General features: G+C 52.6%; 3 protein-coding genes across 3 annotated transcripts; 1 reads left to right on the top strand and 2 right to left on the bottom strand.

Annotated features, from left to right (window-relative positions):
* Positions 1 to 1,245: 1,245 nt before the first annotated feature.
* On the bottom strand, positions 1,246 to 3,513 carry V2A60_004662 (CCAAT displacement transcription factor COY1; the record flags this gene model as incomplete). Its single annotated transcript, XM_083255979.1, has 3 exons — positions 1,246 to 3,137; positions 3,188 to 3,355; positions 3,411 to 3,513. 3 exons carry the CDS (start codon positions 3,511 to 3,513, stop codon positions 1,246 to 1,248), a joined length of 2,163 nt encoding a protein of 720 aa, XP_083112105.1.
* Positions 3,514 to 3,871: 358 nt separating this feature from the next.
* Positions 3,872 to 7,520, top strand: V2A60_004661 (CORVET complex subunit VPS3; the record flags this gene model as incomplete). The annotated part of the gene is made up of 3 exons (XM_083255978.1): positions 3,872 to 4,013; positions 4,063 to 4,481; positions 4,539 to 7,520. 3 exons carry the CDS (start codon positions 3,872 to 3,874, stop codon positions 7,518 to 7,520), a joined length of 3,543 nt encoding a protein of 1,180 aa, XP_083112104.1.
* Positions 7,521 to 9,451: 1,931 nt separating this feature from the next.
* On the bottom strand, positions 9,452 to 12,452 carry V2A60_004660 (uncharacterized protein; the record flags this gene model as incomplete). The annotated part of the gene is made up of 2 exons (XM_083255977.1): positions 9,452 to 10,845; positions 11,948 to 12,452. The coding sequence occupies 2 exons, from the start codon at positions 12,450 to 12,452 to the stop codon at positions 9,452 to 9,454; spliced, it is 1,899 nt and encodes a 632-aa protein (XP_083112103.1).
* Between the last annotated feature and the right edge of the window lie 713 nt (positions 12,453 to 13,165).

Raw genomic sequence — 13,165 nt, 5'->3', positions numbered from 1 at the left:
TTGGTTAGGCAGGGTGGCACTGAGTGGACGAACACCCACAAAAAAGGAGATCAGACACACTAAAAATAAGTCAAGATTTAATGTCGGTGGGTTGCAACTCGCGTGGATAAGCTGGATGGGACGGGGGGGGGGGGGGGGGGGTTTGACCAGCATCAGCAGCCATCGGAATTGTCGAGCTGGGACGGACAAGGAAAACAGTACGTCGGCGGCGGTTCGGATGCTTGTGGGTTTTTGGGCACACCAAAGTTGCTAAATTGAGAAGGGCTTTCCTATGCATATCATGGCGGGGGAGCTGCAGGGGTTTTCCCCTCCAGCTCCGAGACGGGCGGCTAGAAGCGTGAGCGCTGATCCAATCGCTAGCTGGAGATGTCGACGTATTAGCGGGGGCCGGCCGAGAGAGGCCCTTGGAGCGGGTAGTCATTGGCTGTAGGCAAGCGTAGAGGGGGCGCGTACATGACTGGGCGTGGAATCGACGACCGCTAGTACGCAAGTATGACCATCGCACAGCGATGGGAGGCGCCCAAGCTTCGTGTCGAAAAGCTTTTGTAAATTCCGTGTGTCGCTGCCCTCTGATCCTGGACGTGTCAATCTGACGCCGATCCATCGGAATTCAGGGCCGAGTTTGGCGGCGGCACGAGTCCGCTTGCCATTGCAATCTATGCGACTGGATAGAAAAACAAATAAGCAAATATACAAGTAGGGAACCCACATGAATCCCGTCATAAATCAAGCCGGCCCAAACGCAGACCCATTCCTCGCAGCACCCTGTCTGTTCTGACGTGCAGGTGCAGCAAGCCACGGACTGTTCCTCGGCGGCTAACCTGCACCCCCACCCTCAGACTCGCATCGAATGATGGTAGGATGCGCTGGCTGGCTGGGTACAGAATCAGCCTCAAGCAATTCATTCGGCACTTGTACCCTGGTCTCAGATCCCTCCCCCCATACACAAAGTCTTCCCTCATGTCTGATTGGCCCCGGAAGTCGGCCACTCGAGACTGGCATAGGTCTCGGTTGCGCGGCAGCATGTTGTTGAGATACATATATGTGCATTGTGGCAAAAGAAGCACGGCGGCATGCCTAGGATATGGCACAGAAGAACCCTTTCATTTCGCCTCTACGCTAAAGTACGCGCTGCCAAGGAAGCTGACTAAATCCTGCAACGTCCCTGACCTGTCCAATCGCAGCTGATAACACGCAGAAACACCAGATTATCGTACACCTCCAGCTCCCTCTGCCGGAGCACCACTAACTCCCCGCAAAGCCACCTTCCTTCCATTTACCTCCATCCGCGGCCCCCTTGGCTGCAGCGCCGACGCCGGCCACTGATGAAGCGCCTAGGCTGCCCGAGTGCTTCTCCAGGTCAGCTGCGCCGAGCCAATATAGACACATAAAGACTAGCAGGTGTAGTGCCACGCAATATGCGGCAAATAGATTTCTACTGCTGCGTGACGCCAGGACCATCCGTGTAATAGAGTACACTGCCCGCTCAGGTAGGCTCATACGCTGATACGCTCGTGCTGATTCGCGGCCTCGGAACGCAGCAAATGGCGAAATATTGGACTCGTAGGCTGCGCGGTATCTATCCATAGCCATGCCCGGGGTTCCGGTTTCTCCAATGGCTACCGTGGATGGGTTCGGGTTTCCGCCATAGGCAGTCGCCGAAGATGTTGTTGCGCCTGAGCGATTGTATGTCGAAATGTATCGCGTCTTTTCGTACAAGTTCAAGTTGTCTTTTTGCAGCGCGGCCACCTCTTGCCGTAGCTGCTGTACCGTTTTATGACTCTCCGAAACTTCTTGCTCCAGCTGTGCGTTCTTCTGCTTGAAACGGTCTCGCTGCGCCGTCACCATGGGGAGGATACCAGAACCCCCGCCCATTGGCTCCCTTTCATTGCCGCCGCGAGGGTCTAATCCGCTGATGATTGACGAGGTTGGTGAAATCCTACCACCGCGTCGGGTCTGTGCTCGTGTCACATATGTTCCCGCTATCGATGCTCCTGAGGGGAATGCATTAGCGCCTTCCGCGTGCATCTGCTCCAGGTCTCTTTCAAGCTTCTCGTTCAGGTTCTGGCATCTCTCGAGATCTGCATTTGTCTTGGACATCTCTTCTTGCAAGTCCTCCAATCTTGTTTGCAAGTCTTGATGTGAAACTCTCAACACTGTGAGTTCGTCACCTAGTTTCTTATTGCGACCCAGAAGTAGCTTCTCCAGGGTATTGCCGGCCCCAGCCTCGCCGTCCTTGGCAGTTGTGATCTCTTCATCGTCATCACCTGTCGAAAACTCGATGCTCTTGAGCACTTCTAGTTCTTGTTTCACCTCGTCATAATCACTCCATTTCTGCACTTTTGATTTGAGCGATTCTTTCTCATCCTTAAGGAGAGCTAGTTCTCGTTCTGTGGATCGAACCTTCGTATCAAGTTCTCTCTTGAGGCTTTCCTTCTCTAGTCGTGTACTGTCAAGTTTTCGAATGAGTGAAGAATTCTCGGATCGCATCCTCATGTAGTCAGGGTCGTCCTCCAAAGACACCTTGGGGTGGGACGAAACCCTGGACTTGGCTTCGGCTAGTTCCAGTCGCATTTGCTCGTTTCGAGATTCGACATCCCCCAGCCGCGCACTTGTACGTTCCAGGTCAGAATGCAGCATTTCGAGTTCCGCTCTGGATGCCTGGTTTCTCATTCCATCCTGCTCGTCACCGGCTTTTCCAAGGCGCTGGTTCGTTTCATAGGTAGCCTTAAGCTCATTGAGCAATCTCTCTTGGCTCTCCACTTTCTCTTCTAGGCTCTTCTCCTTTGCTTCCCAGTTGTCTTTGCGCTCACCCAGTACAGCGTTCCAGGACGACTCGATGTCCTTAACTTTGCTATCCAGGTTGTCCTCCAAGTCTTTGCGCGCTGCGACCTCAGTCTGTAGCTTCGTTTCGGTTTCTTCAAGCTGCGCAGTAAGTTTCGTCACATTGTCTTGTAAGTGCTTATTCTCGTCTCGAAGCTTTGGGGCTGTGTCTTCCGAAACTAGCATAGCATCGACGGATGCTTCCAGCAACGGGTATGGGTCCGGCGCCTCGGAAATTGATGAATATGCTTGTAGAAAGGCCGAGTTGACGGCTTTCGAGTGATTTGTCAAGAGATCGATGAAGGTTTGGTAGGCTGGCTAAAGTTAGCCCGCTCTTCTAAATACGTGGCCTGACTGTCAGTACCTTTCAATAGCCCCTTGACCTCTGTCAATTTCGTCGCATCGTCAAGCTTTCGGAAATCCTTCGTTTTCTGTGCCAGGTCTTTACGCTGCACAGTCGAATCTCGCTGATATGTTACGATGTCTGAGGCCGTGCTATCGAGGTTCGAAGTGAGGGTTGTAAGGTCGACCGCTGGGACGCATCAGTATGTATTCTTTGTTCCAAGGTCAATTACGTGAATACTGACTTCTCCATGCGGATATAGCATGCTGAAACTTGTTCCCAGCGTCCCCAGCGGTTCCCGCATCTGTCACTGCAGCTACGCTCGCAGCTCCGGCTATTGTCGCCATGCTGGTAATTCCAAGACACTAACAGTCCAGGGTTGAAGTATCCGCAATGAGCAATGTAAAGCGAGATCTAGCCTGCAATGAAGCAGTAGCGCGCTTCGAGCGGCGAAACAGATTAATAAAATGTTATGGCACGGCGAGTGAAGGAGCAGAGCTCCAGAAGTACAGACACGTTGGCTGCGCCGCTAGGGGCTGGCTGACGTCTGTATGCCCCACTCCGGCCTTTCTTGAGCTTCAATCGCACCAGCACAACGTCACTTTTGATTGACGACCACCACATAACTCTCTCGCCGAGAAGTTATGCTTGCGTGAGGTGGTATATGCAGAGCTTTCAAATGTTTCACGCGAAACGTACACAACAATGACGCAGCAGGGCGGCAGCCAGCGACACCTGCCGAGCGCTGAAAATGGGCCATACTTGTTGCAGTCACTTTTAGAAGACGTGCCACTCTCCGAAGATGGCTCCAAGAGCGATATCAAAATCAATTGCATAGAATACTACGGTACTTTATCTCGGTAAATGCCGCTGAAGCTTCGCTAACATACATCCAGATGGAAATCTCTATGTCGGCACGTCGGCCTCCGAGCTATTGCACTTTGTCCGAATTCCACCCGACCCTGCCGACGATAATGGTAAAGCGATGTTTATTTCGGCATCAAGGCTCGCGCCCCCATTTTCTGAAGCGAATGGCGGGCCGCGAACTGGAGTACAACAAATCTTACTACTGCCCCGTGCGGGCAAGGCCTGCATTCTCTGCAACTCGACTGTAACGTTTTACTCGCTGCCCGAGCTCACACCAGTTTTTGAGTCAACGCAAGTCAAAAACTGTAGTTGGATAGATGGCGTTGATTTGAACGAGCCGATGATAAACGAGGACTCGGAAAATGAAGCAGAAGCGGTCACGATATTAATGTCGCTGAAAAAGAAGATACAAGTGGTTCGCATTGGCGATAACCCAAGACCTCTGAAAGTATGTATATGCCGCACTCCACATCACAATATCGATGGCTTATTTGGTCTATTTTAGAATATAGACTTCGCTGCGAGTTGCCTGTCTGTACGCCGAGACACAATCGCGTGTGTTGCCGATTCGAAGGTGTATGCTCTTCTCGACGTCGAAAAACAGCTGAAAATCCCATTGATGAACATATCGTCGCTGGAGCCCCCAGCTTCGCCCGAACCTATAGTTCAACCAGGAAATCTATCCGCCGATGTAGGTGGAATATCCAGAAGCGCGTCGACTTCGCAAGCTGCTCGGCATTCCGCCCCCCAGAGCCACGCTAGGAGCTCCAGCCTTGGAGGGGCAATTCTCGGCAACTTAGGCCGTCAACAGGACCAGAGAGGTAGCATATCACAGACCTCCCACTCGCCAGAGCAGCCGGGTACACCGCAGTCTGACTTCATCACTGACAAGGCTCTTCCTGATGTCCCCTCAGACTCTCAAACTCGCCAGTCATCCGACATGTGGCGGCCCGCAGCACTACGACCACATATTGCCTCACCTACGCCAGAAGAATTCCTGATAGTAACTGGTACTAACCTTGAAGAGGTCGGAATTGGCATGTTCATCAATCTAGACGGTGACATAACTCGGCCGACCATATCATTTGCAAAATATCCCGAACAAATCGTCATAGATAGAGGGAGCGCGAATCTGTCATCTTCGCGCAGTGGGTTGCCTGATGAGGATGACGGCTATGTTCTCGCTTCCTTGGATATGGAAAACCGGGATGGCTCAAGGTTTGGTATCGAAATCCAGCGTGTAGATGCCGGCAATGATGCTCAACCGGAGAAGCACTGGCTATCTGCGCAGAACTCGGAGATAGATGGGCCGTATGGAATCCGATCGCTTGTTGGAAGCGAAGAGACAAAATTTGAAGAGATTGTGAAGAAGCTTAGCGAGAAGCGTTTCTCATCATTCCCCAGCCCCATTGGTGCATCTGTTGCATCCTTGAAGAGCCTTGACTCTCGAAGTGCTGGGTCTATGGAGCGCTTGTCGAAAGAGCGCGAGTTGTTTGAAAGAAACGTTGACTCCCCAGACGACGAGTCTTTACCCGATGGGTGGGAAAACTCTCGTGTATCTGAAGGCGAGGAGTTCCTTGGAAGAATGGCAAAGGTATCATCCCGATTGGTAACTTGGTCGGGCGACAGAATTTGGTGGATAATTCGAAATCCACTCATTCTACAGCTGGAGAATGCCTTAGGGGCTTCAAATGACAGCCAATTACTGCCTGACAAGCTTGATAAAAGTGCTGTTTTCGGTACGATAGCACGGATCCGACGCCAAGAGGCGAAGACAGAACTCGAATTCATGACTTTTCGATATCTACGCCAGAAGGCAGGAATCTTACTGCTAGGCGCTCTGCTCCTCGCGCCACCACAGAGAGAGCTCTCGGATACTGAGATAACTGCTATGGAGGAAATTTTTGGCGACAGTCAACTTGATCCAAGAGTTGTCCTCTCCTTAATCCCTGAGGTCAGGAATGAGATTATCGAAGGGCGGAACGGCATATGGATATATGGTGGTGTGAAGAAAGTCGCAGAGATGATCCTTTGCAGCGATCAGTTCGAGGCTATCGCAAAGAACAGTATCGGAAATTTAGAGTCTAGGCTCCTTCACTTCTTGCGCCGTTTTCTCTCCACCTGGAGAAAAATGAAAGGATTTGGAAGTGTGCCAGATGAGCGGGAGGTATTCAGGACGGTTGAGGCCGCGCTACTACTAGTACTCCTCGAGCTGGATCGTCGCGCACCAAAAGCTCTCGGAAGACACAGTCCCGTTAAGATTGATCTCCATGAGCTCGTTGATAAGGGAGTGGATTGTTTTGACCGTGCCGTCGATATTCTCGAGTCTCACCACCGCCTCTTTATTCTTAGTCGCTTATATCAAAGCCGAAAAATGGCTGGCGATGTTTTAGCGACATGGAAGCGGATCCTCGAAGGCGAGCGTGACGATGGACAAGAATTTGAAGACGGCGAATTGCGTATCAAAGATTATCTCTCGAAAATCAGCAACCAATCATTGATTCAAGAATACGGTGTTTGGCTGGCCAGACGAAATCCAAAACTCGGCGTAGAGATATTTGCCGAGGATAAATCTAAAGCTGCCAAATTTGAGCCCACCCAGGTAGTTGAGCTTCTGAGAAACGAGGCACCTATGGCGGTGAAACACTTTCTCGAGCACCTTACCTTTGGAAAAGGCCATAAGGCATATATCAACGAACTGATCTTCTATTATTTAGACAGTGTCATTGATGACTTGGAGTCATCAGACGCAAGTCGAGATGCAGTCAAGGCTGCATATGCAACATACAGGGCGTTGCAAGCACCCAAACCCACATACCACCACTTCCTGATGTCGAATACGCCGGAAGATAATGAGGTGTGGCAGAATCGACTCCGATTGCTTCAGCTCCTAGGTGGAGCGAACGACTACGATACAGCCCGCATCCGACAGCGCATAAGCAGTCTCCCTGGTGACCTGCTTGTGCCGGAAACCATTATTCTTGCTGGCAGAGAAAGCCATCACGAGCAAGCCCTGCGACTCCTCGTCCACAGGCTTGGTGACTACGACTCAGCCGTCTCCTACTGTCTGCGAGGTGGAGCCAGAGTCTTTTCCACGCCCGAAGGCACGCCACGGCGACGCAGCGATGCAGCGCCGCCATCCATTGATGACCAGAAGCGACTGTTTCGCGCAGTGTTGCGAGAGTTCCTTGCCCTCGAGGATGCCAGCGAGCGCGTGGAGCAGACGGGCGCCCTTCTGGAGCGTTTCGGAGGTTGGTTTGACTTGGACGAGGTGCTCAGTCTCATCCCCGACAGCTGGTCCGTTGACGTTGTGGCAGGGTTCCTTGTCGGCGCACTGCGACGGCTGGTGCGCGAGCGCCACGAAGTTATGGTGGCAGGTGCGCTGAGTGGTGCGCAGAACCTGCGCGTGAGCTACGATCTAATCACAAACATGGATGAGAAAGGCCCGACAAAAGTTGCAACAGAACCGCCCACCGAGACGGCTTGAGCTGACAATTTTCCCACTCTAATACTATAGCGCACGATTTACCTTTTTTGACGCAAACCATAGTTGAATAGCGAATGATGATCTCTAGGAATTCTTGTTGTTTCTTCTTCTTCCCTCACTTGCTGAAATGATATATAACGACTGTCTGTATTGGTCTTGGTCAAAGAAAGAGTCACGTCATGCCAGCCAACTACCGCGGCTGAGAAGCGACGGGCAGCCAGCCACACCGTTGGCGACCTACTGTGGCAGACGAAAGCTGAAAAAGACATATAGTATTGAGCACGTATGGGACCGCCGAGCGCCCCCCTTTTTTGGCGGTCTGAGAGAAAGCTGGAGACAGCCGCATAGTCATCAGCGGCAGGCAGTGAAGAGGCATGGCACCACAGACAGGCGATTGGTTGGGAGGGGACAGGCACCTGGGCTACGATGGTCTCGTGTGGGCGAGCGGGGAGGCAAATTTGATGGGAGAAATCAGAGGATTCAAGCACGAGGGTTTGTCGTCATGATGTTGCTCCTGGTTTCCATTTCCAAGTACCAAAAGGACTCGGGTGGCTGCTATGGAAACCTGAAAGCGAGCAGCAACTAGTTACCTGGCTTATGTTCTTCCTCGGTCATTGCAGAAACAACCCCCCCCCCCTTCATGTCTGGATATATATTGCATATCCTCGCCTTCTTCAGATCGAAATGTATGCATGAACAGGTGGGCTTAGGATCTCTTTTTCAGCTGTGACGACATGGCCAAAGCCACCAACTATAGGGGGGAAGCTGTCTGGGGATACTTGATCTTCTTTCTGTCCTTCTTCTTGCCCTAGTCATTAATCCTATCTCTTCTCATCCACTGAAGCAAAGTCCGATGACCATTCGCAAATTATGCCATTCCCGTTTCGTGCTCTATGCGAGGACAGAGCACAACCGACTACCACTAGTCAGACGGCTTCTCGCTCCCACTCTTATTAGTGTCTCGTGTTTATTAAGTTCTTGGATCTACTTTTCAGCTGAGGCGTTCGGCATTTGCGTTTCTTTTAGCGGCTCTGTCCTCAAGGACCTTGAGGGCTTGTTTGCGCTACGAATTGGGGTATATAAAGATGGACGCATTCCCCCCTCATACACTCTCCCGGCGCTTGGTAGGGCGCCCTCCCCTCCTCCCCAGCTCGGATAATCCGGCATGCTGTTTCTGCTGTGTTGAGGCTTTCGCCATCAAAGGTTGTCACGGATATAGCGCACCACATAGGACGATTGTCCGGGGTTTACGGGGTCGAGGTTCGCATCAATTTGCCAGCATTATCCGACATCTCATCACTTGCAGGCGGCAACAGGGCTTTTTCGATGCGGCTTCGCGTATCTGCTATCGGCTCAGACAGGCAGAAATACGGCAAACATAATCCCAATGCAGAAGAAGGCAGGCTGAAAGCAGATTTGCTTTGAGATGGATGTATTAACAAGCAAAAAATTATCCAAAGATTGAACAGCTGATGTATAAAATCAAGGACTGGCTACCCAGCCGAGGCGAGGGAGGTAAGCCCCTTTTGTAAGCCCTTTAACCAAGATTGTAGAACAAGATTAAAAAACAGAAAAACGCCAACTGTCTGTTCCATCAAAAACAGCATGCAGAGAAATCCGCTAAGAAAGAGCAATGGCAAACAACAAAAGCAGGGTATCAAACAGTCCACTGGCCTTCCCGCCCCCCAAGGAAAAGCAGCATTGCAAGTCGATTCGACTCTTCCAGAAAAGCTGGAACAACGCATGTTCCTATTATAAAACATTTCCAAGTATTTCTCCATGTCATAAAAAGCTCAGGTACGCCTGGTCGCAATGCATTTGTAAAGCCGAAACTTACGGAAACTGGGTTCCGTCAAGCCGCCCTCAAGAATCGTTTACGGGAGGGCGAGGCACAGCAAGTCATGTAATTTCGCATTTCGTCGTCAGCGTAATTACGAAGAAGCAGAGGTAGTCTCGGTGGTCTCGGTAGTGCTGAGAATTTCTTGCACCCTCTGCATTTCCAGAATCTGCTCCTCAGTAGGGTCATCGGAGATCCAGGGGCCCTTTTCGTCCTCAGTGGCGTTCAGGAAACCCTCGGCACGCTTCATAGTCTGAACGTCTAGATCTGTGACGTAGGCCTTGCCGTCTGAGAGCTTAAGACGGACCTCGCGGTCTGTAGAAAGCATCAAATCATCCTTAGCCAGGCGACGTCCACCATCAAAAACAGCCATGATGCGCTTCTTCATGGTCATTTGACCCTTGTCGAAACCCCAAGAAGAGGGGTAATCTTTGCGATTCTTGCGACCACGCGTTTTGCCAATCAGCGGGACACCACCGCGCGAATGGGTCAATCCACGCGACTTGGAGACGCCATTTGTAAGCGCCAACTTTTTCTTTGGCGATGTGTTGAGGCGGTCCTCGCCGTCGTCCTCCATGTCATCATCATCATCGTCCTCATCGCCGGGAGTAGGCTGGTTTGTCGGAGTCACAGTGGGCAGATTGTTCTTCTCCAGAGTCTGGTGAACGCTGCTGTCATGCTCCACCTCAGCCAGACGCTGGGCATTAATGGCCTCGGCGGGGTCCTCCTGCTGAACGATGCGCAGGACGCAGTCATCCAAATGCTCATAAAAGTCTTGAGCGTTGGAGAAGGTCTGGGAACAAGTGCTGCACTTGCCGGTCGCATCAGGAGCGTAGCCAGTGAGTTTCTTGCCAGGGTTGACGGCTGTGGGAGCCTTCTTGCGGGAGTTCGGTGGCGTCTGCTCGACGCCGTGGACCGTTGTCAGATGGCGCTTGAAGACGTCGGCACGGTTGAACGATTTTTCGGCAGCCGACCCGGAACCAGGGCAGAAACCGCACACCATGGTGCCCTTATAATGGGTCAAGGTGTGGCGGTTCTTGTCGTACTTGCGAGCGAAACCTTTGATGTGGTACTCACAGGTCTGGATTGGGCACTTCTCGGGGCGTTCAGTCTGGTGCGTGAGCATGTGAGCCTTGAGATCCTTGAAGACCTTGCCGCAGTCGGGATACGTGCAGCGCTGACGCTCCTTGGTCTCGTCGCCGGAGGGATACTCGGCAGATCCCGGAGAGATGAAGCCGCCGGCCATGCTCTGGCGGCGGCCGGTGGGGTCCATGGGAGTGCCGTAGGGGCTGTGGGCGAAGCCGGCTTGGAATGAGCCGCTGTGAAGGTAGGGCGAAGAGGAACTAGTGCGCATCATCGAGGGTTGCGGCGAGGCAGCGAGCGAAGGCGAGGCAGGGTACGGGTGGACGGGCTGGTGGAAGCCAGCGTCGTATGGCGAGAAAGACATTGGGTTTGGCTGTCCAATCTCGGGGTGGATCAGTGAGGGATCTGAAGCAGGGTTCATTTTGTCAGTAAAGCTGCCACGGCAGGGCACCGGAGTGCGACAAATTGGTGATGCAAAATAAGTTTATGCTCGGAGAAATGCACAGCAAGCGTCCGCGATCAAAGGCAAGGGACGACGAAGAAAAAAAGTTTGGAACAAGGCAAAGGAACAAGTTGAACGGTGGCGCGAGTGTTGTGGACGTGGCTGGAGCTTTCGCCGAGGAAGAGGGGGCCTAGATATGGGCAGAGAGCGACAACGCGTACTAGGTACAGCGGGTAACTGGGGCGCTAGTTGTGGTGGACAAATGGCACAGACTAGAGGGCAACCCGCGAAGTTGTCTCGGTTGGATAAATAGCCCGAAGCTCCTCTCGACTCGGGTGAAGGTGCGAGACAATGGAGACGCTCAAGCAAGAAGACCAATAAATGGTGAATGTGTTATGTATGAAAATGAAGATGGGATGATGGACGTGAGGGAGGTATATGAGGAGCAGACAGGGGAGGGTGGGAGGACGAGACAGGACAGGCCAGGACAAGATAGGATGGGATGGGATAGGATAGGACCAGGTGCATCAGAGGCTGAAGATTTGCGCTGCAGTCAGAGAGGGCGCTGCAGTAGCGAACTCTCTGAGGGGCGGGCCAGGATGCTGAGCGCTGCAGGTCATACCGATGCGAGGGAGGTACCTGAACGACGTAATGGTAGGCCTCCCAGCACCATCAAATCAGGCGCCTGGCAGCCACCAAACGGGCACAAAAACTGTGGCACAGGCTGGCTGTGCTGGCTCTTTCGGCTGTGCTAGTGGCCAGCTGAACAAGGCCGGGGCAAGCGGGTCCTTTGGCTCGGCGATGCACGCTAAGCCGACCTGAGCGTCGCGCGCTGCATTTTGCAGGATCGCACCACTCATAGCCAGAGAGAAGAAAGACAAGACACCGAATCCTGCCTCGGTACTGTCATTCGGATTTGCGCGAGACTGTGACCAAGCCATGCGACGAATCCCGTATCTGAACATTCTCGCTTGAGAAGAGCTGCCGAACGTGGGGGGAGAAAGAGCACAACAAACGGATGGGTAGAAGAAAGGATCAGAAGAAGAAGAAGCAAGAAAAACTCACCAACAAAGCTTTTGGCATGCGTAAAGTCGAAAGTCGACAGGTCATCTACATTCGAGCTCGAAAATGTCGGGTAATCACTCCCCGCCGTCATGTAGTCGCCCACGATGCTAGGCTGCATCGTCGCCCACTCAGGAACGCCCAGATGGCCGGTATGCGACTGTGGTGATCCCACTACAGAGGAAGGGGCTGAGGGTACTGAGGCAGTCGACAGGCCAGAAGACGACAATCTCATGTCACCGTCGTCGGGGAATGAGCTCGTCGAGCTGCGGTTGTGGTTGTTGTTGAGGATGTAGCTGGGGATGCCGTTATCGGTGCCGTACATGGTCTGCTCGAGGCTGCCCATGGTGGTCGCCAGAGAACCAGCGTACGTGCTGTATGCGTCGGCAGCGATGCTCATGTCCATCGAGGCCGAGCTGAACGGAACGCCGTGGGAGTGGTGGTCGGGATACCGCGTCATGTCCTTGTCATCTTGTTGCAGAAACATGGTGAAGGTTTGCTCAGCCATTCTGTGAGGGGTGAATTGTGACAGGTAGGGTAGGTTCGGTGGTGGCGCGGTGAGCTTCGAAGTCGCAAGTCAGCTTTGGGGCCCTGCTGTCGCTGTGAGCCTCGAACGAGAGCTCTTGTATTTCGTCTTCGCCAGAGATTGAATGGAAAAGACGAGCAGTTGAGAGATGAGTCTATTGCCTTCCACTGCCAGTGTCGTCTAGGCCGTCGAGTAGTTGCAAGTCAGATGATACGAGAACGGCAATTAGATCCAACAATTTGACGGTGATTTTTTCCTCTGCGGGCAGACAGTTCTAGTTTCAGGGTCTAGAATATGCGACAGTGGAGAAGAAGAGCGAGCGTATGCGCAACTGTCGTGATAAGGGAGCGTTGAGGACGAGGACGAGGAGGGGAGCCCTGCAGAGCAAGGATGGGGTTGGCTTGTATACGTCGAGTGTAGAGTGTCAGACCAACTAGATTCAAGTTGAAGCTTGTAGCGGCCGTAGAAATGAGGGTATCGAATGTTGACAATGGTATAAACCCAAGGTTTTGAAGTAGGTAAAGAAGGCTGCGGGATGATGCGGGTTGGGGGCTTCGACGTAGATATAGACCCGAAGCTATGCAGGACGGACCAGGAGCGGATCTGCTGTCTGGTAGGGGAGGGAGGGGGGGCGTCAGAAAGCAGATGCTAGTCAGTGACTACAGAAATTGTACTTTGGCACACGCGAGAGACAG

Source organism: Cordyceps javanica, chromosome 3 (assembly GCF_051103115.1).
Source record: "Cordyceps javanica chromosome 3, complete sequence".
In the NCBI taxonomy this organism is placed as follows: Eukaryota; Fungi; Ascomycota; class Sordariomycetes; order Hypocreales; family Cordycipitaceae; genus Cordyceps; species Cordyceps javanica.
The sequence above is the reverse complement of the archived record's forward strand: the minus strand, read 5'-3'. Positions and strand labels throughout refer to the sequence as shown.